Raw genomic sequence first — 26,245 nt, 5'->3', positions numbered from 1 at the left:
AAGGTCAACGGTCTGGAACCTCCAGCTCCATGGCCGAAGCCTTCCCCTGCGCCGATGCCCAATCTAAGCACGGCATCCAGTCCAGCTCCAAGGCCAGAGTCTTCTTCTGCGTTGGTGCACAGTCCAGGCACAGCGTCCAGTCCCGCTCCATGGCCGGAGCCTTCCCCCATGCCGATGCCCAGTCTAAGCACGGCTTCCAGTCCAGCTCCAAGGCCAGAGTCTTCTTCTGCGTTGGTGCCCAGTCCAGGCACAGCGTCCAGTCCCGCTCCATGGCAGGAGCCTTCCTTGATACCGAGGTCCAGTCCAGGCACAGTGTTAGGCCCGGGTCCATGGCTGGATCCACGGGATCAGCGGGTACTGTCACGCCCTGACCATAGAGAGCATTTGTTTTTCTATGGTATAGTAGGTCAGGGTGTGACTGGGGGGTTTTCTAGTTATTCTTTTCTATGTGGGGTTCTAGTTTAGTTTTTCTATGTTGGTGTTTGGTATGGTTCCCAATTAGAGGCAGCTGGCTATCGTTGTCTCTAATTGGGGATCATATTTAAGTAGCATTTTTGAGTTAGTGCACGTAGCACCTCTGTAGTCACGGTTCGTTGTTTGTTTCGTTCTTTGTTGTTTTGTGCGTTTTCAAATAAATATTATGTGTAAACCATATCGCGCTGCAGTTTGGTCCGATAATTATTCCAGTGAACATGACACTAACACATTCTAATTATTTATTAATGTTGATCTGAATGTTGCCATTTATTGTGCACAAATAATTTTTTTCTCTCCATGTTATCATTTGTTGTTGGCTTGCCCATGCCATGTTGTCGTTTGTTGTTGGCTTGCCCATGCCATGTTGTCGTTTGTTGTTGGCTTGCCCATGCCATGTTGTCGTTTGTTGGTTCCACGCCTGCTGGAAATGCATGCCGTTCTTTTAGCTCGGGGAGCTGCTGCTGTGTTGTCAGAGAACAGTGCTCCACCGCTTCCAGATTTGGCCTCTAGTAACCTTTTTTGAGGTTTTGAATCTGTGTCCTGTGACAGACAGTATTTCTCGCCTCTAGTCAAGCATTCGACAGTTTCTGGATCATGGTGGTCCGGAGGCAGTGGTTTGTGTAAATCTGGGACAGGCCAGCTATTTTGCAGGACTTAACCTTAGGCAACATTGTTGCGAGTGTGGTCACTCCCATCGGCTCTTCCGACACATATGAGAAAAAATAAAGTTAATAGTTTGGACTGCAACACTACTTGTTATATTGTCAGGGTACATTAGAATGATTTAACTAGATAGCTAACAGTTACATACCATATGTAACGTTATCCATTCACTGGTGGGCAGCTTTGTCGCGCCCCTCTTTCCTCAACATTTTCATTATGCCGACAGTCACTTTGTTGCTCGTTGTGAATTCAGTGTCCTTCTGTATACTCCATGTCAGACTGAGAGGGGGGTCGTTGATATGTTGGTTCAAACCAGCTCTGAGTCCAGCGTAGCTGCTAATCCCATATTCTTCGCCATTCATGTTTCTCACTGAACAATAAAAGTCCCGTAGAAGGGTGTTCAGCTCCGTTTTTGTTGTATTACCAAACTCACAATTTGTCCCTTTTTCTGCACACCAGTCAGTGAAGCAGGTAAGTGCCCACCTTGTTTGTTTCACAATGTTCTTTTCTTTTTGGTTTCTCTCAAGTTCATCTAAACGCTTCTTTTCTACATCGACATGTCAAACTATTGTTGATGTAGCCATTTTATCGAGGTGAAAAGGCGCAGTGATATCAAGGTGAAAAGCCTGAACGCCATAGTCATGGTATACATTCTCACATACACACGGCTAAATTATGTTTTAGCCAATCAGCATCCAGTACCCAAACTACCCGGTTGATAATGACAACCAAATGCATATGATAACAGTGTTTTTGGGTAACGACAGTGGTCAGGACCTGTCGTCGGAAGTGTTCTCAAAATACCCAGCTGCCCCTATGCTCAGTGAGACAAAATTAATGTGGGAGACTGCCTAGCTCTCTCCAACAATAGGCGTGGATTACGCGGCATGATGTAGTGGGTCTGTGACTGTTATTTCAGGGAAGCCAGAACACTTGAATCAGCAAATTCCACAGTGACTGAATGAGGTGGATGTGTTGGAGATAGGCTGTGGTCGTGAGCCTCTTTGACTGCATCATCAGTTGGGGATCTAGACTGAAAAGCACAGCAGTTTGCGCCTCGTCATGTTTATCTTTGGCATTCTAAATGAGTTAAGTTAAAGTGATAGTTCAAGGATTTTACATTTTTAGATATGACTGATTTCAAGGTAGGGAAACAAATATCTAAATGTTTAAAATTACTGAACTATCCCTTTAAGATTACTGAACTATCCCTTTAATATGACTGAACTATCCCTGTAAGATTACTGAACTATCCCTTTAATTTGACTGAACTATCCCTTTAAGATAGTGGTCATAGGAGTATGTGTTATTACAGTTAAAGATCCAACAACTTCCACACATGTCAACTTTTTGGCAAATCTAAGAAAGGTTGCAGGCCTACATACAGTAGCTAGCCAGCAAACACATCACTACCACACAACATTGTTCAATGTTGACTCAAAGTTGCAGGCCTCAACATGCCATTGCTACTTTGTAACAACCATTGGACAACTTTTGTGTTGCGCTGCATGAAAATTGGTCATTGGTTGCTACCGCTCCCTACTGTATGTAATTCCCAGAAAGGGAGAGTGGGAATCATCTGACTAGTTGTCTCCACATCACTGACATTAAACACACGTGACGGGAACACAAAGAACACAATATTCACGTGTTATTTATTTGTGCACAGATGAATGTATACATAGTATACAAATGCAGCTGATGAAAGAACAAGTATTTTGCTGTACGTGATGCAAACGAAAATGAAATAGCTACAATTCCAAAGAGTACAGGAACCATCTTTTAGATGGAAGATGTGGTTCCTCCGAACCAAGACAAAATAAACAACAGAATGGCATCATGGGAGTGATGCTAGGAAAGTACATTTTCATTGACAGTGGGTCTCAATGGAATGTAGAGCAAAACAAAGGTCTTTTGTCACATTCCTATGCATTGTAATAAAACTATTATTATTACATAATAATGTCATACAGGCTTTATTAGAAAAGTCAATGGAGAGGACAAAGTTTCAGAAATTGCATTGCTGATGATGTGACATGGGCTTGTAAAATTCCTATGATAATTTACCAGCATTGCATTGAAATAGCTGGACTGAACACACTGTAACTAATAGTATTTACTTGAAACTCAAATTCTCAAATGACTATCATGCAAAAGGGGACACGGAAAATATCAGCATCCACTCTACTGCAAGAGGTAAGAAAGCTATGCTATGTCAAGTTCACGTAGTGAATCTGAGATTTGTCTCTTGCAGTACAAAGGCTTTCCTCATCTTCAGTATCCTCATCTCTTTGGCAAAACATGAATACAATCTGAGCTTTGTGAAATTTGGACTGTTCAAGACACAACATTAAGAGGAAAATGATGCATTGCACAATACAAGTACATTGTTTCTTGAAACGAATCATTAGTTATATAGTACATACAGTTTGATTCTCTATGTCTATATTTACATATATTGTTTCTTTCTCTTAAAATATTTAATTGTTTGTCCAAATTTGCACTGCTTTATTGCATCACTGGATTGATTAAAATCCGATTCATAATTGCTTTTATAATTGCATTTGCTGATAATCTTTTCAAGTGTATAGGATATTCCATTAACAATTTTTAATTATCATATGAGAAATATTACTATCAACTGTTTAATCATGGAAATTGATAAAGGTATATTGTAGGGTTTTAACAAGACTTTAGCAAATTGTTCAGATTACAATTGTAATTTAATTATACATTTTTTAAATGATATTTAATTTATGTCAATGTACCTAATAGAGTAACAATTAACAATATTAATAAAATTCCATTGTAAATACAAAAATCTCATTTGAAACTAGTGCATGGACCAAACAGGTCTTATATTTTGCAGGTACAGTACTGCATTTCACATTTCATTAAGATTATTACTGGAAAAATGGGGATGGTGAATCACAGATAAAAGATGTTCACTGTTTCAGATGTCAATAAATCAAGATAGCAAACATACTGCTCCATAATCAAGTTGCTGATTTGAAGTTAATTGAGTCTCTGGTGTCAAATACAGCAAGTCTATAGACCTCCTGTATATAGACTGTACCTAGACCAGTGCTGTGTGTTCATGTGTGTTTTACTCTTTGTCTCACTAGAGGTAGAATGGCTGTGTCCAAAATCGTTCTTGCCTACTGACCACTAAAATAATAAACGATGTATTAACCTTACTACATACTATTTAGAACACAGTTTGTTAAAAATATTTGCAGTAAGCAACATATATCAACATACTAGGCTCATCCATACTGAGAGCGTATCATCTAATGGGTAGGCGGGTTGTTCCCTGCCTTTCGTTCATTTTGGTACAGCCCTTCCCCTTTTCTGATTATCAGCTGTTGTCAAACTCACATGGATCTAATAAACACGATAATCTTCCTCAATAGTGTACAGCAAATTCATATTAGATTTAAAGCCAAAAGAAGTCCTGGCATTAAAAACACTCAATATTAGAAATTTCCCATACAATAAAACATTATATTTTTCGCATACTCAAAAACCCTACTTCTTAGGACACAAGTACGAGTATTCGGGCACTGCCAGTAACTCCAACTCAACTGAAATGGTCCCACAGTTTGTACCTCTACCACTTTCTGTCCCTTAGCTGTTTCAAATACCATTTTGTCATCACAACAATGCCATGCACTACGGGAGTTTGTCAGAACCCAATAGGACAGCGAATGGGTTTTCTTTTCAAGAGTATCACTGGAACAACACAAAGAATCAGCAGACATAGAACTTCTCTAACACGGCTGCACTGTGCAGAAATCTAGTTCCTGTGGCTTCTTCATGCCAGAACAGTGCTCTCTGGGTAGGTGCATGCCAGTCTGAGTGGTGCAACGCAGCGGCCGCCGCTTGAAGCCCCTCCCACATGTCTTGGAGCACAAAGACCACTGGCCTATGTCCCAGATGGGACAGGGGTCCCCACATACCCTGGTGGCAGCCGGCCTCTGTAAGCTGTCACAGTCCGTGGCTGTTTTGCCCTCTGGGTCCGTACACTGAACCCGTCTACTCTGGAGCCCGTTCCCACAGGTCACGGTGCACTCTTCCCATGACCCCGTCAACCACATGTTTGGGGGCATGGACTTGTGCGACGACTCCTTCAGCTTCATCTTGTTGCGGTCCATCAGGACGCTGTTCTGCGAGTGGCTCCTCTCCATTTTCTTCAGGATGTTCTCCTCCTTGTGGTGCTCCCGGGCCAGGTAGAATGAATAGCGGATCCGGGGAGGGGTCATCTTCCCCACCGAGAGGACCTCCACAGTCAGGGCTTCCTGGAGAGGCCTGGTGGCCTGGAGGATCTCCACAGCACTGGTGGTGCCACTGTAGCGCAGCAGGCTGCCCTTCACAATGATGTCCCGCTCCACCGCTGACACCACGTAGTTCCCGTTCAGAAGGTACTTGCCATGTCGGTTCTTCACCGCTAGGTAGTTGTCGTCGTTAATCAAGCCTCTGTAGCCACGCTGCCGGATGTCGATGTTGGACGCTCCCACAGGCAACATCACCACAAAGTTGTAGCCATGACTGAAAAAATGACGGTGACAAAGTATGGTGACATAAAGTATGGTGACATAAAGTATGGTACAAAAAAGTAGTAGATTCTTGCATGCACTGAGAACAGCATACTGTGTGCTGGTCACTTACATGGGTTTGGTGAACAATCCGGACACTTTCTTGCAGCTTTGGTTGTCCCCTCCACACACACCACACTTGTCATACCTCTTATTGGAGCTGAGCTTGCCGTCGCAGCCCGCCTTGATACATTTCCCTTGGACACACACTGCAGAGGTGTCGGGAGAACAGGGTGTTCCATCAACAACCTGTAGGTGTGAATAGGGAAATGTTAGTGAGAGGGAAAGGAGGCGAGAGAAAGAGTGTGTGTGTGTGTGAGTGTGTGTGAGTGTGAGCTTGACACTAACTTTTCCTTTGGAAAAGTAGGACAAATTTTTTACTTGTCCGAAAGCTCAAGTCACTTGGTCTGTAACACAATGCGCCAAAAAGGTAACTGGAAATAGTGTTGTATGACGCAAGGAACCACTTTACAAAATGAAATGTATTATTATCATTGTTATGCCTATTAGCATACAGATAATCAGACAAAAATGTAGGCTACCCTCTGCCTATTGGCTTCTTTGCAGATTCAAGACTGTCTCAAAATACAACATTGCCCCTTTAAAGTCCCAATGCAGCCATTTTATATCAATATCAAATCATTTCTGTGTAACAATTAAGGACCTTACTGTAAAAGATTTCCATTAAAATGGGCAAAAGCTGCTTTTTAGCAATAAACAATATTTCAAGCAAGAATTTTGCTAGGACTATCTGGGAGTAGTCTGAATGGGGATGGGAAAACTGAAAACTAGCTGTTATTGGCAGAGAGGTTTGGAACTCTTTTTGTTATTGTTCTATTAACCAGTGAATCGCATGGTGATGTCACCATGGAAAGCCGATACTCCCGCCAAAGCAAACCTGCTGATTAGAAGGTCCTGTGTAGAGTGTATTTTCAACCAGCAACCTTTAGGAAATAATACTAATCATTTTTTCACACTTTTACAGTGTTAGTTTCATCAGCAGTTGTACAATATGATATAAAACAGAAAAAACTGAATTTGGACTGCACTGGGTCTTTAAGTCTCTCCTTGAGGATGATTGCAACACTATGCCTACATTTACAACCAAATACGTTTTATGTCTTTATAAAATAAGTTCCTCATTCAATGAATCAGGTGGCAAATGGCTAAATTAGGCTACTTCAAAGCAAGGTAACTAACTAAGACATGTTTATCTATAACCTAAGGCACAATATTCAGGTTTCAGGGGATATCTATTGACTGCATGGGAGATATTTGTTAATTCTAAGAATATATTTTAAAGTTGTCAGAATGACATGGCCAATGTTGAATAGAGGGGAATCCCAGCTTTCCAATGGTGTCAGGTAAATAAAACCGTAGAGACGGTTTTACAACCGGAGAATGAAGCGTTGGTTTATTTAGGCACCCATTCATCGACTGCATGTCGGCCATTTGCAGTGTGCCAGTGGAAAGTTTTTAGGGACATCGGACTAGACAAAGACATAATACATGCTAATAGCTAAATAGTTAACTATCAACATAACTAGCCAGGCTACACGATAAGTGGTGAATTGGCTATCTAGTTAGACTACAGGCTATCATTATTTTATAGGCTAGGGTCTCTCACTGGCACACATTGTTATTTTTTATTTAACCTATTTAACTAGGCAAGTCAGTTAAGAACAAATTCTTATTTACAATGACAGCCTACTCCGGCCAAACCCTAACCCGGACAACGCTGGGCCAATTGTGCATCGCCCTATGGGACTCCCAATCATGGCCGATTGTGACACAGCCTCTAGCACTGAGATGCAGTGGCTTAGACCACTGCGCCACTCGGGACCCCACATGCAGGTGATGCGCACACCATGCCTTTTCCAGGACTAACATGACAGTACGAATTCTGTTTGCTGACCAAAAATATGTTATAACTGCAAATAACTCACAAATTAGTAAGGAATATCAATATGTGCAGACGCGGCTACACTCTGCTCTGTTCTTTAATCTCAAACCCTTGCAACCAGGAATTATTGAAAAATGCTCCTGTCAATGCAATACAATCCTACTTGATGCGCTCTGCAGAAATTGGGAGAACAGCAACTTTGCATCCAGAGGACAGTGATCCAATTCTGATCCAATTCTGATTGGAGTAATTGTTAGATATTGTAATTGTTAGAGAGAGATTCCATTCTAAAAGACCCCAAATGGATCCACACTTTTCTATCCATCAACTATCTGGAGCATCTAAAGACAGAACAGCAAACAAGCAAGTCTAAATATCAGAATGCTCAAAGGGAAAGAGAGGTCTGGTATGTATTGATATAAAAGCTTGTTTCAGTGCTTGGTTGGTTGGTCGGTTGGTTGGTTGGTTGGTTGGTTGTGTAAATACTTGCCGAGATACAACAGCTGTAAACAACACCGTCCATGTCTGCTGTCTCTCTCTCTCAATTAAATTCAGTTCAATTCAAAGGGCTTTATTGGCATGGGAAACACATGTTTACATTGCCAAAGCAAGTGAAATAGATAATAAACAAAAGTGAAATAATCAATCAAAAATTAACGGTAAACATTAAGTCACAAGTTTCAAAGGAATAGACACATTTTAAATGTCATAGTATGTACAGTGTTAAAATTATGTGCAAATAGTTAAAGTACAAAAGGGAAAATAAATAAAGATAAATATGGGTTGTATTTACAATGGTGTTTGTTCTTCACTCGTTGTCCTTTCCTTGTGGCAGCAGGTCACAAATTTTGCTGCTTGATGGCACACTGTGGTAAATCTTGATGGCACACTGTGGTAAATCTTGATGGCACACTGTGGTAAATCTTGATGGCACACTGGTATTTCATCCAATATATATGAGATTTTATCAAAATTTGACTTGTTTTGGAATTCTTTGTGGGTCTGTGTAAACTGAGGGAAATATGTGTCTCTAATATGGTCATACTGTACATTTGGCAGGAGGTTAGGAAGTGCAACTCAGTTTCCACCTAATTTTGTGGGCAGTGTGCACATAGCCTGTTTTCTTTTGAGAGCCAGGTCTGCCTACGGCGGCCTCTCTCAATAGCAAGGCCATGCTCACTTACTGTGTACATAGGCAAAGCTTTCCTTCATTTTGGGTCAGTCACAGCGTTCCGGTATTCTGACACTGTGTACTCTCTGTTTAGGGCCAAATAGCATTCCAGTTTGCTCAGTTGTTTGGTAAATTCTTTCAATTGTTTCAAGTAATTATCTTTTTGTTTTCTCATGATTTGGTTGGGTCTAATTGTGTTGCTGTTGCTGTCCTGGGTCTCTGTGGGGTCTGTTTGTGTTTGTGAACAGGACCAACTTGCTTAAGGGACTCTTCTCTAGGTTAATCTCTCTGTAGGTCATGGCTTTGTTATGGAAAGTTTGGGAATCGCTTCCTTTTAGGTGATTGTAGAATTTAATTTTGATAATTAGTGGGTATCGGCCTAATTCTGCTCTACATGCGTTCTTTGGTGTTTCACGTTGTACAGAGAGGATGTTTTTGCAGAATTCTGCATGCAGAGTCTAAATTTGGTGTTTGTCCCATTTTGTGAATTCTTGGTTGGTGAGCGGACCCCAGACCTCACAACCATAAAGGGCAATGGGTTCTATAACTAATTCAAGTATTTTTTGCCAGAACCTAATTGGGATGTTGAATTTTATGTTCCTTTTGATGGCGTAGAAGGCCCTTCTAGCAGATCGTTCACAGCTTTGTGGAAGTTACCTATGGTGCTGATGTTTAGGCCAAGGTAGGTCAAGTTTTTTGTGTGCTCTAGGGCAACAGTGTCTAGATGGAATTTGTATTTGTGGTCCTGGCAACTGGACCTTTTTGGAACACTATTATTTTTGTCTTACTAAGATTTACTGTCAGGGCCCAGGTCTAACAGAATCTGTGCAGAATATCTAGGTGCTGCTGTAGGCCCTTCTTGGTTGGGGACGGAAGCACCAGATCATCAGCAAACAGTAGACATTTGACTTCAGATTCTAGTAGGGTGAGGCCAGTTGCTGCAGACTGTTCTAGTGCCCTCGCCAATTTGTTGATATATATGTTGAAGAGGGTGGGGCTCAAGCTGCATCCCTGTCTCACCCCACGGCCCTGTGGAAAGAAATGTGTGTGTCTTTTGTTTGTGTACATGGATTTTATAACATTGTATATTTCCCCCAACACCGCTTTCCATCAATTTGTATAGCAAACTCTCATTACAAATTGAGTCAAAAGCTTTTTTGAAATCAACCAAGCATGAGAAGACTTTGCATTTCTTTTGGTTTCTTTGTCAATTAGGGTGTGCAAGGTGAATACGTGGTCTGTCGTATGGTCATTTGGTAAAAAGACAATTTGACATTTGCTCATTACATTGTTTTCACTGAGGAAATGTACAAGTATGCTGTTAATGATAATGCAGAGGATTTTCCCAAGATTGCTGTTGATGCATATCCCACGGTAGTTATTGGCATCAAATTTGTTTCCACTTTTGTGTATTGGGGTGATCAGTCTTTGGTTCCAAATATTGGGGAAGATGTCAGAGCTGTGGATGATGTTAAAGAGTTTAAGTATAGCCAATTGAAATTTGTGGCCTGTATATTTTATCATTTAATTTGGGATACCATCAACACAACATGCCTTTTTGGGTTGGAGGGTTTGTATTTTGTCCTGTAGTTAATTCAATGTAATTGGAGAATCCAGTGGGTTCTGGTAGTCTTTAATAGCTGATTTTTAGATTTTTAGATTTGATAGGGAAGCTGAAAGGTCCAATATACTGTTTAGGCTTTCTACTGCCAAGTTTACACCCTGCTTGGTTGGTTAGTTGGTTGTGTAAATACTTGCCGACATACAACAGCTGTAAACAACACAGTCTCCCTCTCTCTTTTGCCCGGGACTGGTACCGCTCTCACATTCTCTCTCACACATTCTCTCTCTCTCTCTCTCTCTCTCTCTCTCTCTCTCTCTCTCTCTCTCTCTCTCTCTCTCTCTCTCTCTCACATTCTCTCTCTCTCTCTCTCTCTCTCTCTCTCTCTCTCTCTCTCTCTCTCTCTCACATTCTCTCTCTCTCTCACACACATTCTCTGTCTCTCTCTCTCCCTCTCTCTCTCTCTCTCTCTCTCTCTCTCTCACACACACACATTCTCTCTCTCTCACACACATGCTCTCTCTCTCACACACATGCTCTCTCTCTCACACACATTCTCTCTCTCACGTCCTCTCTCTTTATCTTTCTCTCTTTCTTTCTCTGTCTCTCTCACATTCTCTCTCTCTGTCTCTTTCTCTCTCTTTGCCGTGACTGGTACCTCTGCACTCTCTCACTATACACTTCCCCATATCAGAGAGATAGATACTATAATCAAGCTTCTGGCTGCCATTCTTCTTCACACTCTTCAGAGACAACATGACTTATACCTTAGTTTGCTTACAATGGTTGTAGCCTACAACATTGCGTCTTCATTGACAGTGCCACCTGTCATTAGATCACCAAATGTGAGACAGACGTTTTTTGTTGAGTAACACTTTACTTGACACCCAGCTGATGAAAAAACATGACTATAAAGAATTAATTCCAACAAAGGATTTAAGAAACAAACTTTCAAACGAAAGGAAACTTCTTGGCGGGGTAAAAAACAACAACATTTGAATAAATGTGAGTTTTGACCGTCTTATGTAGATGTCATAACCGGCCATAAAATAACACAATATATGTGGCAACAGGTGTAAATATGTGTAATGACAGTGTTATGATCATATTATGACAGATTATGACAAGTTATGTCAGCTGTTATGACATATTATGACACTTGTTGTCAAGTAAAGTGTTACCGTTTGGAGAAGTGTATTTCTCCACAACCTTTCTCAACTTTCTTCAGCAGGTTGCTACTGCAGTCTGCAGGTACTCACCTTTGGAGCAAGGACATAGAAGTAGCCTGTTCCATTGGCTCTGCAGATGAGCTTGCACTTGTCCTTGGGTGACACTCCAGAATATTTGGGGACCCACACCACAGACGCTGAGAGCCTGTTGGTGTTGAGGCTGAATCCGTTGAACGCCTCGCACTGCTCCTCGCGGAAGCTTTTACCTATGGATTGTATGCTTATTAGTAACGTGGATCCATACGAGTACACATCTGTAAAAAAACATGTGGGTCATCCTTTAATGAAGCAACTTATAAAGGCTTTAGGACATTCAAAAAGTCTTAATGAGCACTACATACACACTTGACAAAACAAAAAAAAATGTGATAAAGAAAATATTGTCGGATAGATGCAGTGAAACGTGTTAATTACATCTGGTGCATTGCCAAATGTGACATTACCTTTTGCCACTGTTCATATAACATGACGTTTGCTTATGAACGATTTCTGAAGCTTCTGTATAAGCTTTACCATGGCTTTCTTTAACATTTCAAATTGTCATTTTAAAGTGGAACCGTTGTTTCACACGTATTTTTACATATTAGCATTTCAGAAAATCTTATTTCTTGTAAGTAAGGAAGCAAAATGCATTTTTCGAAATAGTATAATTAAGGATTACTTAAAACTTCACAATGAGTTCTACCTGATTCTGGGCAGGCGTCCAAATTGCAGGAGCGATGCTTCACACGGAGTCCTTGGCAGTATTTCCCCCCATATTCTGGAACAGGGTTGTTACAGTCTCTTTTGGCCAGCTGAACTCCTCCCCCACAGGTTCTGGAACACGACCCATACACACCCCACGTCCCCCATCCACCGTCCACCTGTAGGAGAACTACACACATTTAGAACCTGTACTCTAAATTACACGTAGAACCAATTGTAACATTTTAGTGTACATTCAGAAATATAGTTTACAGTAGATATTATTACAAAGATATAGATGTTTTATTGTTGTTAGATTGTGAAATCATTGTATTCATTGTGAGATCAGTCTCTACCAACATCTACATCAATAGTAATAACTAAGCCGATCAGAACACAGACAGTGAGTGTGCTCACCTTGGCCTTATTGGTGTTGTTCTTGTCGGTGCAAACCCCTCGGAAGCAGAGCTTACTGTTGCCACAGCTGGTGCCATCGGCCCAGGGGAAATGACGTGTCTGGCAGACCAGCTGGCCTCTGGCCTTGCCCGTGCACCACAGCTTGGAGCAGTGCTGCATGTAGGGACAGGGCTTGGAGCCCGTACCGAAGGCCAGCTCACACTGGCGGTGGAGGCTGTAGTTGGTGCCTGGGAGGCTCTCAGGCAGAGCCAGCAGCTTTTGGGGCTGATCCAGAAGACAGTCCCCTTTCGAAGAAAAAAAAACACAGAGTCAAGATATCAGCCGTGCAAAGCTTTTTGTAAACCATTACACAGTCATATTTTCCAGCCCAAATAAGTGCAAATACCTGTGCAAAAAAACGTGTCTTTTTTTAAACATTAAACAAGCGTTGAAGCTCGTTATATGTCATAGTCAGCTAATGCAGATGTTGAACAGGGACAGTATTTGACATGAGAGGCCCATGAACTCCAATGCTATTGCTTCTAATTGCATTGCCCCGTTCAAGAACTCCAATAGTAAGAACTGTTTAGATTTGCTGCAAGGGTGAGAACAAAGTCTGATGTTTTTCAAAGGAGAAGGGGGGGGGGCATATATACATTTGTATGACAGCTATAATTTACACAGGCAGAACTCACACTCACACTCACATGCATGCACATTGTATGACAGCTCCAATTGACAGAGACCGAGCTGAGTGGCTGACTGACCGTGGCCTCTGTCCAGGAAGTCTGTAATGATGGCTGCGCTGCACACAGACCAGGGGTTGGCACGGTCGATCTGGATCAGCGTGGGGGACATCATGTGGTTGTCCTTGAGCTTCCCAAACACCTCCTTGCAGGTGTTCACATTGTCATGGGGCATGTTGAAGACATGGCCTGAACGACAGAACAAATAGCACAGGGAGGAAATATGACCAGGATGACTAGAAAATCTGAAAATACAGAACATTGGTTTGAGAGTACCAGGTTCATTTCATCATCATCATCTCATCATCGTCATCGTCATTTTCACCAATGTCAATCATCATCAACAAATTCCAATAATGTTCTAATTCACGTGTCAAGCTCATTCCATGGAGGGCCGAGTGTCTGCGGGTTTTCGCACCTCCTTTGTATTTAATTGAGGAATTAAGGTCACTAATTACAAAGGAACTCCCCTCACCTGGTTGTCTAGGTCTTAATTGAAAGGATAAAACAAAAACCTGCAGATACTAGGCTCTCCATGGAATGAGTTTGACACCCCTGTTGTAACGGTCCTGACCTGTTTTATGTTGTTTTTGTATGTGTTTAGGTCAGGGCATGTGTTTTGGGTGGGCAGTCTATGTTATCTGTTTCTATGTTGGTTTTGGTTGCCTGGTATGGCACTTAATTAGAGGCAGGTGTTTTGCGTTCTCCTCTAATTAAGAGTCATATTTAGGTAGGGTGTTCTCACTGTTTGTTTGTGGGTGATTGTCTCCTGTGTCTGTGTCGATGTTACACCATACGGGAATGTTTCGGTTTGTTCGTGCGTTTATGTAGTCTGTTCCTGTGTCAGCGTGCTTCGTGTATTTGTAAGTTTGTTTGTTCAGGTCTGTCTACATCGTTTTGTTATTTTGTTAGTTATATCAAGTATAGTTCGTTTTCGTCTTTGTCTGTTTTGTTTATTTAATAAATCATCATGTATTCACAACCCGCTGCGCCTTGGCTCGATCACTACACCTCCTCTTCTTATGAAGAGAGAGAGGAACCCCGTTACAGAATCACCCACCATTCCAGAGCCAAGCAGCGGAGTAAATGGAGTAAGGGACAGGAAAAGAAGGAGCAATGGACATGGGACGATATATTGGACGGAAAGGGTTGCTACACATGGGAGGAGATCCTGGCTGGTAGGGATCGCCTCCCATGGGAACAGCTGGAGGCACTGAGGAGAGCAGAGGCTACCGGAGAGAGGAACCGGAGCTATGAGGGAACGCGTCTGGCACTGAAGCCCAAAAAGCCCTTAAGTAATTCCCAAAAATTTCTTGGGGGGGGGCTAGGAGGTAGTGGGCCAAGGGCAGGTAGGAGACCTGCGCCCACTTCCCAGGCTTACCGTGGAGAGCGGGAGTACGGGCAGGCGCCGTGTTACGCAGTAGAGCGCACGGTGTCTCCTGTACGAGTGCATAGCCCAGTGCGGGTTATTCCACCTCCCCGCACTGGTAGGGCTAGATTGGGTATTGAGCCAGGTGTCATGAGGCCGGCTCAACGCGTCTGGTCTCCAGTGCGTCTCCTCGGGCCGGCAAACATGGCACCGGCCTTACGCATGGTTTCCCCGGTTCGCCTACATAGGCCGGTGCGGGTTATTCCACCTCCCCGCACTGGTCGGGCGACCGGGAGCATTCAACCAGGTAAGGTTGGGCAGGCTCAATGCTCAAGAGTGCCAGTATGCCTCCACGGTCCGGTATTTCCGGCACCACCTCCCCGCCCCAGCCTAGTACCTACAGTGCCTACACTACGCACTAGGCTATCAGTGCGTCTCCTGAGCCCAGTTCCTCCTCCACGCACTCTCTCTGTAGTGCGTGTATCCAGTTCGGTGCCTCCAGTTCCGGCACCACGCACTAAGCCTCCTGTGCGTCTCCAGAGCCCTGAACACACTGTATCTTCTCCCCCTACTAATCCTGATGTGCTTGTCCTCAGCCCGGTGTCACCAGTGCCGGTACCTCGCATCAGGGATAGAGTAGGCTTTGAGAGTACAGTGTGCCCTGTCCCTGCTCCCCGCACTAGTAGGAAGGTGCTTATCCTTAGCACGGTGCCTCCAGTTCCGGCACCACGCACCAGGTCTACAGTGCGCCGTATCCGGCCAGAGCCATCCGTCTCCCCAGCGCCATCTGAGCCATCCGTCTCCCCAGCGCCATCTGAGCCATCCGTCTCCCCAGCGCCATCTGAGCCATCCGTCTCCCCAGCGCCATCTGAGCCATCCGTCTCCCCAGCGCCGTCTGAGCCATCCGTCTGCCATGAGCCTGCAAAGCCGCCCGTCTGCCATGAGCCTGCAAAGCCGCCCGTCTGCCATGAGCCTACAGAGCCGTCAGCCAGACAGGAGCCGCTAGAGCCGTCAGCCAGACAGGAGCCGCTAGAGCCGTCCGCCAGACAGGAGCCGCTAGAGCCGTCCGCCAGACAGGATCTGCCAGAGCCGCCAACCAGACAGGATCTGCCAGAGCCGCCAACCAGACAGGATCTGCCAGAGCCGCCAACCAGACAGGATCTGCCAGAGCCGCCAACCAGACAGGATCTGCCAGAGCCGCCAGCGAGCCATGAGCAGCCAGAGCCGCCAGCGAGCCATGAGCAGCCAGAGCCGCCAGCGAGCCATGAGCGTCGAGAGCCGTCAGCCCGCCATGAGCGTCGAGAGCCGTCAGCCCGCCATGAGCGTCGAGAGCCGTCAGCCCGCCATGAGCGTCGAGAGCCGTCAGCCCGCCATGAGCGTCGAGAGCCGTCAGCCCGCCATGAGCGTCGAGAGCCGTCAGCCCGCCATGAGCGTCGAGAGCCGTCAGCCCGCCATGAGCGTCGAGAGCCGTCAGCCCGCCATGAGCGTCGAGAGCCGTCAGCCCGCCATGAGCGTCGAGAGCCGTCAGCCCGCCATGAGCGTTGAGAGCCGTCAGCCTGCATAGACCTGCCAGAGTCCCTCAGCCAGGATCTGCCAGAGTATATCAGCCGGGACCTGCCCCTTGTCCCGGTGTTGCCCCTTGTCCCGGTGCTGCCCCTTGTCCCGGTGCTGCCCCTTATCCCGGTGCTGCCCCTTGTCCCGGTGCTGCCCCTTGTCCCGGTGCTGCCCCTTATCCCGGTGCTGGTCTTTATCCTGGTGCTGCCCCTTATCCTGGTGCTGCCCCTTGTCCCGGTGCTGCCCCTTGTCCCGGTGCTGCCCCTTGTCCCGGTGCTGCCCCTTGTCCCGGTGCTGCCCTTTGTCCCGGTGCTGCCCCTTCTCCTGGTGCTGGCCGTTTATTTAGGGGATGTGAGTTTTAGGGTGGTCATTGGGAGGGGAAGACAGAAACGGGGAGTGACTATGGTGGTGTGGGGACAGCGTCCAGAGCCGGAGCCACCACCGTGGTCAACTGCCCATCCAGACCCTCCCCTGGACTTTGTGCTGGTGCGCCCGGCGTTCGCACCTTGAGGGGGGGGTTCTGTAACGGTCCTGACCTGTTTTATGTTGTTTTTGTATGTGTTTAGGTCAGGGCATGTGTTTTGGGTGGGCAGTCTATGTTATCTGTTTCTATGTTGGTTTTGGTTGCCTGGTATGGCTCTTAATTAGAGGCAGGTGTTTTGCGTTCTCCTCTAATTAAGAGTCATATTTAGGTAGGGTGTTCTCACTGTTTGTTTGTGGGTGATTGTCTCCTGTGTCTGTGTCGATGTTACACCATACGGAATGTTTCGGTTTGTTCGTGCGTTTATGTAGTCTGTTCCTGTGTCAGCGTGCTTCGTGTATTTGTAAGTTCGTTTGTTCAGGTCTGTCTACATCGTTTTGTTATTTTGTTAGTTATATCAAGTATAGTTCGTTTTCGTCTTTGTCTGTTTTGTTTATTTAATAAATCATCATGTATTCACAACCCGCTGCGCCTTGGCTCGATCACTACACCTCCTCTTCTTATGAAGAGAGAGAGGAACGCCGTTACACCTGTACTAATTAGAGGATGATTTAAAAAAGAGGAAAAATCCCATTCTCTGCTCAACAAGCCATTGAGACCTTGCTATTGTCGAGTGGTGGTTTGGTTGCAGATATTTCCCCCTTTTATTAAGTTTGCAATCCATTTGTTTTGCTCAGCCTGCAGTAGCTCACGGCGCTAGCCTGGCCTGGTACCAGCTGCTTATGTTTGTAGTGAAGACCACTGACAGTGGAACATAATCACAGATTCATTGGGATGAGGACAATGAGAGTCAAAGAGATTTACTTGTCTTCTTCAACGCATCTGTTCACGGCAGGACTGAAGTTGGATTGCCATACTTTTCTCTTCTAAATCATATAGCATACAATTATACTATATGTTGTAGGGCTAGTATGTATTTTATACACTATGTTGTGAAATGTAATTTATTCACTTGAACTCCATCCCACTCCAAATATCAAACCAAACACTTTTCACAATGCTGTCACATGAAGTTTAATATATTCACAGGCAGTGGAAGGAAAACAGTAAGATGGAACTGAGGACTTTGTTTCCAACAACAAGTCAAGTCATCTCATCCCACATGGAAATGACGACTTCACAAATGGATGTCAAATATGACAGTCCTTTTTTGAAGGAAATTGTATAATTAGTTCATAGAAGTGTGCACCTTATACCAGTGCCTCTCAATGGGGCCTCACATCTGCTAGTACTTCCCCATCTGTTTTCAGGTTTTACTCCCTTTTCACAGCTCCACATGGATGATTGAAAACACTTGATGCAACTGGCACTTGTTGTCTCATTAATAATACCAGCATTGACAAAAATGGCTTCAGTGGTAATGAGACTGTTGGACAGAATGACACCCATTTCACTTGATCAAAGGAAGAAGGTGAGAAAAGTTCAAGAGTTTTCAATGGGGCCTGGTCTTTTTTCCCCCACCCATGTCTCACAGATTAGAATTGGTAATCAAAATATGCACGTGCACGTGGGGAGTCAAGGACCCCCTAGGGCAGTTTACACATTGAGGGATTATGTATGCTCTTTGGTCCAATTTACAACATCTCATATCTATGGAGATTGATGAACTGTGCAGTACATCCGCAACAACAGACTACAATTGAATTAGTTAACACCACATGACATCATCAACACCTATCATCTTTTGTGCAAGACGTGCATAATGCTTACATGTTCACTCTGACAATAACATAATAACATACAAGTCTACTTGGGCATTGACATGTTATTAATTAGCTGTGAACATCGAAGACGACAAGGTGCCCAATGAAGAGCTCCATGGCCTGTTTGTCAGATGTTTCTACCTCCCTGCCTGGCTGTTCCATCTATACTCCCTCCTTTCAAGATACATTTTTATGAACCTCCTGTCATCTAAAACTGTGGAAGACCATCACCCAAGTACTGCCAGATCCCTACATTTGTTTAGTAACAGTTTTTGTTTTTTTTGTTTTTAATAGTGACTTTGATTCTACATGTAATGAAAAGCACTATATAAAATAAATATATTATTATTATTATTTAGTCTTCACATGCTATCTAGAAACTATAAGGGTTCTTTGGCTGTCCCCATAGATCAAATCCCCACGATGTCACAATAGCAAGCACATTTTATTCTGGTTTGTAAATGCAGAGTTCTGTGTATGGTTGGTTCTCTGCATGGCTCTGGTCTGTATTTACAAATAACTATCGTATAATGTAGATGACAGTATGGTAGGCGGCAGGCAAAATTGTCGGTATTTTCACAAACGGAACAGGGTCAAATAATCAGATCTTAATACTTTTTGGTATTAAATTGCCTGGACCAATATATCTATCTGAAAACAGGGGGGCAGGTAGCCTAGCGCTTAGAGTGTTGGGCCAGTAACCAAAGGGTTGCTAGTTTGAATCCCCAAGCCGGCAAGGTGAAAAATCTGTTGATCTGCCCTTGCACAAGGCACTTAACCGCCGTCAATAATGGCTGATCCCTGACCATGACCCCGCTCTCTGAGAGTGTCTCAGGGGGAGTTGGAATGTACAAGAAACACACTTGTACAAGTTACCCTCTTGTACATGCAGTGAAACAGGACAAATATAAGCACCCCTATTTGAGTATATGCAGGATTACAAGCAGAGTCATTATACAGTGTTTTCCTTTCTGAGATTTTAAACATGTTCTGATCTTAATAATTGTTGGTAATTGCTGGTCTGGACATGAAATAAAAACAATATAAAAGAAATCCACACACTCTTTCTCACACACTCCTAGAGTATATTATACAGTGCAAGTCAATGGAGAGGGAGGCCTGCTACAGAATTCTCCCTCTTTCTCTCCCTCTCTCACAAGCACACTTGTATACACACATACCACAGACATACATACACACACGGGTGAGCATGGATGTCTCAAGGTAGGGTGGGGTATGCAACATGACTTATCTTTGTGCACTTTCTGACCACTAATACAATGGGCAAACATGTATGGAAGGTGTCATTCAAATCAAAAAGAGTCCAGTCAAAAAGTGATTAAATTCATAATATGAATGACCCACACTTATTCTACAGCAAAAGGTCAAAAATAACAATTCTACAGTTCTGACCAATCAAAGAAACCAGTTAGGACATCAGACTAAACATAATTAGCTTCAAAGACCTGTATTTGTAAATCAATTCGGAATGGTTGGGCTTTCCCACCATGTGATGATGTGATGATGATGATGATGTGTGTGTGTGTGTGTGTGTGTGTGTGTGTGTGTGTGTGTGTGTGTGTGTGTGTGTGTGTGTGTGTGTGTGTGTGTGTGTGTGTGTGTGTGTGTGTGTGTGTGTGTGTGTGTGTGTGTGTGTGTGTGCAAGCGTGTGTCTACTGTACAGTGGTTCCTCCTTTAAAAGTAGTGTCATACTGCGGTACACCTTGCGTGCAGCATTCTGTGGCATTTAATTGTCAGACATTTTTTCTGTTAATGCAAGTTAGTGCTAGTTTGACCTCCAGAGGGCATCTTTGGAAGCATTCGATAGTCTTCCATATTGGCATTACCAGAGACGGGGAGGGCACGCGGAAGTCCGGGGTTCAATTCCCCGATGGGGAGGAAGGAGTAGGCTGTCCTTGTAAATAAGAATTTGTTCTTAACTGATTCCATATGTGTTATTTCATAGTTGTGACATCTACACTATTATTCTACAATGTAAAAATAGTACAAATAAAGAAAAATCCTGGAATGAGTAGGTGTGTCCAAAATTTTGATTGGTACTTGCTTAATTAATTAGATTAATATTATGGTGTTTCTATTCCATGAAAAAAATGAAAAGGATGGAACGGAAAATATGGCGCTGTACAATGTGACGGTCGGCAGTACAGTACTGGGCTATTTAGCTAAAGAATCCCTGTGTCGTGCGGATGGGAGACTGGTATGTGTGTACATGTGAGAGAGGGACAGAAAGAATGCTGTAACATACCTCACTCTCCATTGTCTTACATTGGATTTGCTTATACTGTATAATCTACTCTAGGAATGTGTGTGAGAGTGTTTGGATTTCTTTAGATATTGTTTATATACGGTACCGGTCAATAGTTTGGACACACCTACTCATTCAATGTTTTTTCTTTATTTTTACTATTTTCTACATTGAAGAATAATAGTGAAGACATCAAAACTATGAAATAACACATATGGAATCATGTAGTAACCAATTTTCTTTTAAACAAATCAAAATATATTTTATATTTGAGATTCTTCAAAGTAGCCACCCGTTACCTTGAGGACAGCTTTGCACACTCTTGGCATCCTCTCAACCAGCTTCACCTGGAATGCTTTTCCAACAGTCTTGAAGGAGTTCCCACATATGCTGAGCACTTGTTGGCTGCTTTTCCTTCACTCTGGTGGTCCAACTCATCCCAAACCATCTCAATTGAGTTGAGGTCGCGTGATTGTGGAGGCCAGGTCATCTGATGCAGCCCTCCATCACTCTCCTTTTTGGTCAAATAGCCCTTACACAAGCTGTAGGTGTGTTGGGTCATTGTCCTGTTGAAAAACAAATGGTAGTCCCACTAAACACAAACCAGATGGGATGGCGTATCGCTGCAAAATGCTATGGTAGCCATGCTGGTTAAGTGTGCCTTGAGTTCTAAATAAATCACAAACAGTATCAGCTGCAAAGCACTCCCACACCATCACACCTCCTCCATGCAGAACCAAACATGCAGAGATCATCCTTTCACGTACTCTGCATCTCACAAAGACACTGCAAAATTCTCAATTTGGACTCATCCGACCAAAGGACAGATTTCCAACAGTCTAATCTCCATTGCTCGTGTTTCTTGGCCCAAGCAAGTCTCTTCTTATTATTGGTGTCCTTTAGTAATGGTTTCTTTGCAGCAATTCGACCATGAAGGCCTGATTCACGCAGTCTCTTCTGAACAGTTGATGTTGAGATGTGTCTGTTACTTGAAATCTGTCAAGCATTTATTTGGGCTGCAATTTCTGAGGCTGGTAACTCTAATTAACTTATCCTCTGCAGCAGAGGTAACTCTGGGTCTTCCTTTCCTGTGGCGGTCCTCATGAGAGACAGTTTCATCATAACGCTTAATGGTTTTTGCGACTGCACTTGAAGAAACTTTCTAAAGTTCTTTAAATTTTTCACATTGACTGACCTTCATGTCTTAAAGTAATGGTGGACTGTCATTTCTCTTTGCTTATTTGAGCTGTTCTTGCCATAATATGGACTTGGTCTTTTACCAAATTGGGCTATCTTCTGTATACCACCCCTACCTTGTCACAACACAACTGATTGGCTCAAACGCATTAAGGAAAGAAATTCCACAAATTAACTTTAAACAAGGCATACCTGCTAATTGAAATGCATTCCAGGTGACTACCTCATGAAGCTGGTTGAGAGAATGCCAAGAGTTTGCAACGTTGTCATCAAGGCAAAGGATAGCTACTGAAGAGTCTCAAATACAAAATATATTTAGATTGTTTTTTCACTTTTTTTGGTTACTACATGATTCCATGTGTGTTATTTAATAGTTTTGATGTATATACACACCTTCCTAATATTGAGTTGCACCCCCTTTGCCCTCAGAACAGCCACAATTCATCGAGGCACGTACTTTACAAGGTGTTGAAAACTTTCCACAGGGATGCTGGCCCAAGTTGACTCCAATACTTCCCACAATTGTGTCAAATTGGCTGGATGTTCTTTGGCTGGTGGACCATTCTTGATACACATGGGAAACTGTTTAGCATGAGAAACCCAGCATCGTTGCAGTTCTTGACTCAAACCGGTGCAACTGGCATATACTACTATACCCCATTCAATGTCACTTAAATCATTTGTCTTGCCCATTCACCTTCTGAATGGCAACCATACACAATCCATGACTCAGTGGTCTCAAGGCATAAAAATCCTTCTGTAACCCTTTTCCTCTACACAGATTTAACTAAAAATGGTTATTCTAAGGGTTCTCCTATACACCAAATCAGAATGTTTTTCATAAACATTCTATGTATAGGAGAACCCTTAGAAGAACCCTTTTTTGTTCAAGGTAAAAACCCTTTTGGTTCTAGGTAGAACACTTTTGGGATCCATGTAGAACCCTTTCCATAGAGGGTTCTACCTGGAACCCAAAAGGGTTCTACCTGGAACCCAAAAGAGTTCTACCTGGAACCAAAAGGGCTCTCCTATGGGGACAGCCAGAGAACCCTTTTGGAACCCTTTTTTCTTAGAGTGTTCTGGTAGATCTGATCTGAATGATACCGATAATACACAAGTAAGAGTGATCTTCACTCACCCAGTTCATGAGCAGTGGTGAAGGCCGAAGGGAGACCGTCATCCTCGATGACAGAGCAGCTTCTCTTGGGATCACACATAGTGCCCACATCTGCCATGCCTAAGGTGTCACAGGTTGTGGCTCCACACAAGTCCTGTTGCAGAAGACAAATGAAATGTGATCATCTGGACAATGTGATGAGATGGGGAGATGTGTAGGTGTGTAATGTAATTTGTTTTACGCGTATAAGTGTGTTGTTATTTCATTGCATATCCCCCATCTTTTGGTAGATATTAAAGCAGAAAACACTCACAATCTGGTCCATTGTTCTGGTTGGGCCCATTTCTTTATCTCTCTCTCTCCCTGTCTCTCTCTCTGATGTGCAAACAATCTGGCCCAGTGAGCTAACCCTTTAATCCGCAAGATGCTTAGGGAATGTTACAGCTGTCAGAGAAGAACAATTCCACTGCCACGTGCCAAGGGGTCTGTCTGACAATGGAACTGATAAAAAGGTATTGTACTTGACCATTGTACAACACTTTCAAATACTAGTTTATTTGATTTGAGTCTGAGAATTCTTATCCGATACAACTGCATTGTTCATACAAGCACATTAACACCATGCCTCTAGCCTACAATATTCAATTCAATAACCCCCTCCACAATAAAGTCAATAAACACTCTTTATCCCCACAGGGTAACTTATAGGTCAAGGCATCTTCGCCATTTAAGTGGGATCATTTTACACCACTTTGATCACAGTTGGACAGAATCAGTCTCAGAATGAAATGTTATGCATGTTGCTATGCACTCAAAGAGAACCAATGCATCAGATTGCTTCTAGCCAAGCTAGGCTTAATGGAAAACAGACAGACTGGCTGAGTCCAGGCTGAGAGGCAGGACTAAAGGCTCACAGCTGGAAGTGAGTGGATCATCACAGAGAAATGGATACTTCCCATTCCACCATATGAGTGTGTAAAATCCTAGCTCTAGTCCAGGGCGTTAGTGCTAATACTGAGCCTTCTGTTAGCAAGCTGCACTGAAGCCCTGGACCAGAGCTAGTGAAAACCCTGCCTGGCCTGTTCTACCTGTGGAATTTCTCAACTCAGGTTGGGATCATAGAGAATGATAGAGGCCTCTATAATGGCACAGATATAAAGATGAGTCCTCTATCTATCTCTATGGTCGGTGACAGGCTATACCCACTGTCCTGAAAGATGTGAAACAATCTTTGTTTATATGGTTCAATCTTGTTCCATGAGCATGTTTTTTGGCTCAGTGATCCTAATAGTGTGGACCTTAATGCTAAATCTTCTGCAACGTGATTCATGATAGGAAAAATGAGGGGGACTTTTAAGATGTCAAGACAGATGTGATGCTTGTCAGCTGTGCAGTTGCAAGCAATGTTTTCATTTTTGCATTGAGTAAAAATTTGAATTGGAAGTGGAATTTTAGTTTATTTCCTTAATTGAAGAGGAATTGACACCCAAACCCACCTTGTCTCTGAATTATCAGGCTGCATGTAACACACAGGGATGTGTCTAGAAAAGAACACTTAGTATTGTATTTGCAGATAATGTGTTGGGTTACATAATGAGATAATTATTACAAATGGAAATAATTGATGATTGCATGGAAGCTAATCTGCAAGCAAACATCAAAAAGAGTTGATACCAGGCTGCATGTTACCACTCCTTACCTGTTTGGTGAATAGGATTGCAGTGTCCCAATATTCAGGGTGCTTGTCATTGTATTTGTTTAAATGTTTCTGCCAAGAACAGAAACTGCGCAGAGTGAGGGCAGCATTGGTGGAAACCGTGGGTCCTTTCTCTGCTTCGTTGATCACCATGAAGCCCACCACCACTATGTTTATGGAGTTCATGATGCTGGGGTGCTTGTACAGCTTAGCAGCAACAGACATCAAGGTCAACAGGTAATGTTTCAAGTCGTCCCCGTGGAATTTGGCCATAGACTCATCAGCCACGACAAGAACCTCCACAAACCTAGGGATGGAGGCAAACCTTTTGGATCTACCTAAGCTCTTCAATACAGTTTCAGTCAGGCTGTCCATTTCCAGTCCTTTCATGTGTTTATATTTCTCAAAAGACCCTGAAATGCTTTGGGTCAAACCAGGTCCTACTCCACACCTGTTCGTGGTGGAATTGCCGCTGGAGTCCCTGTCGCGTCCCCGGCGGCGTATGACGTGGGTTCTTCTCTCAGTATTCACTGTATGTACACTTCCTGCCCTCTCGTTCGGAAGCTGATTGATGAAATATTCCATGCCCTGGTAAGAAAAGGCGCCTTGTAAGCCTTTGCAGAGGCTCAGTGCAGCATACGATTCCTGGTCTGCATTGACATCACCAGAGTAGAAGCAGTGGCTCAGGTCTGTGGTTGCAGAGGAAGTTGATGCTAAGGAGCCGCTGTGAGGAGGGATGTTGGGCGCAATAAATGTAGAATCCGGTAAAAGGTTGAGATAAAATTCTTGACTGAAAGCCGTTATTTTAAAAACAACTAGTTGGTCATTCTTTCTCTCCTCCGTCTGTCGAATGGTATGTCTTTCTAAATGTTTATGGTCTAATCGAACAGGTACGCACAAATCTATTTCGATGCAATAGTTCAATTTTGCATATAATAGGACATCCATAAAAATAAACAGAGAGCCAATAAACGTAGTCATCTTTGCAATGCAAAAACTATTACTTATCGATAAATCCGCCACTGTCCTTGGTGGTACCAAGTCTGCATGTGATCCAGTGCGCTGTGTCACAGAGCCGCAGTTGAGCGTCCTCAAAGGATGAAAGACCAAAAGATGTGATCGATTCCCATATTGAACCAGACTATTGAGGCCAGGCTGCTCTTTGGACTTGGTGAGTTAGACTCTCAGTCTAGAGTCATGTTTATAAACATCGGGAACTGTCAATGGAAATGTGGGGAGGTCCTTGGAAAAGCTCATTGGACATGGTCTAACCCCTTGGTTTGTGCTTTGATCCGCAGCCACTTGTAGCGCTCTAAATATTATGATCACATGTGGCACAAGCTGAACTGTCTCCTCCCACTATCGGAACCAAAAGTGCGTCTCTGACGCAATGGGTTGAACACTCATCGCCAACCACAAAGTAGCCTACTAAAGTAA

At 43.5% G+C, this 26,245-nt stretch overlaps 1 protein-coding gene across 1 annotated transcript; it reads right to left on the bottom strand.

The window, feature by feature from the left end:
- Positions 1 to 2,783: 2,783 nt before the first annotated feature.
- Positions 2,784 to 26,074, bottom strand: LOC129832163 (A disintegrin and metalloproteinase with thrombospondin motifs 15). The gene is made up of 8 exons (XM_055896003.1): positions 24,812 to 26,074; positions 23,134 to 23,266; positions 13,447 to 13,614; positions 12,701 to 12,984; positions 12,285 to 12,462; positions 11,630 to 11,805; positions 5,809 to 5,984; positions 2,784 to 5,688 (listed from the first exon to the last, which is right to left on the bottom strand). The coding sequence occupies exons 1-8, from the start codon at positions 25,787 to 25,789 to the stop codon at positions 4,911 to 4,913; spliced, it is 2,871 nt and encodes a 956-aa protein (XP_055751978.1). The 5' UTR covers positions 25,790 to 26,074; the 3' UTR covers positions 2,784 to 4,910.
- Positions 26,075 to 26,245: the final 171 nt, after the last annotated feature.

Source organism: Salvelinus fontinalis, chromosome 33, assembly GCF_029448725.1.
Source record: "Salvelinus fontinalis isolate EN_2023a chromosome 33, ASM2944872v1, whole genome shotgun sequence".
Taxonomy (NCBI): domain Eukaryota; kingdom Metazoa; phylum Chordata; class Actinopteri; order Salmoniformes; family Salmonidae; genus Salvelinus; species Salvelinus fontinalis.
Note: the sequence above shows the minus strand (reverse complement) of the source record. Positions and strands in the feature narration are given on the sequence as shown.

What these genes read in the sequence shown, in the direction of transcription:
- LOC129832163 (XM_055896003.1), bottom strand. Translation starts at nt 25,789, where the DNA reads ATGACTACGTTTATTGGCTCTCTGTTTATTTTTATGGATGTCCTATTA. An exon ending in CACCACTGCTCATGAACTGG is followed by an intron (nt 13,615 to 23,133) that starts GTGAGTGAAGAT and finishes TCTGTCGTTCAG; the next exon opens with GCCATGTCTTCAACATGCCC. An exon ending in TCTATGTCCTTGCTCCAAAG is followed by an intron (nt 5,985 to 11,629) that starts GTGAGTACCTGC and finishes TCACACCTACAG; the next exon opens with GTTGTTGATGGAACACCCTG.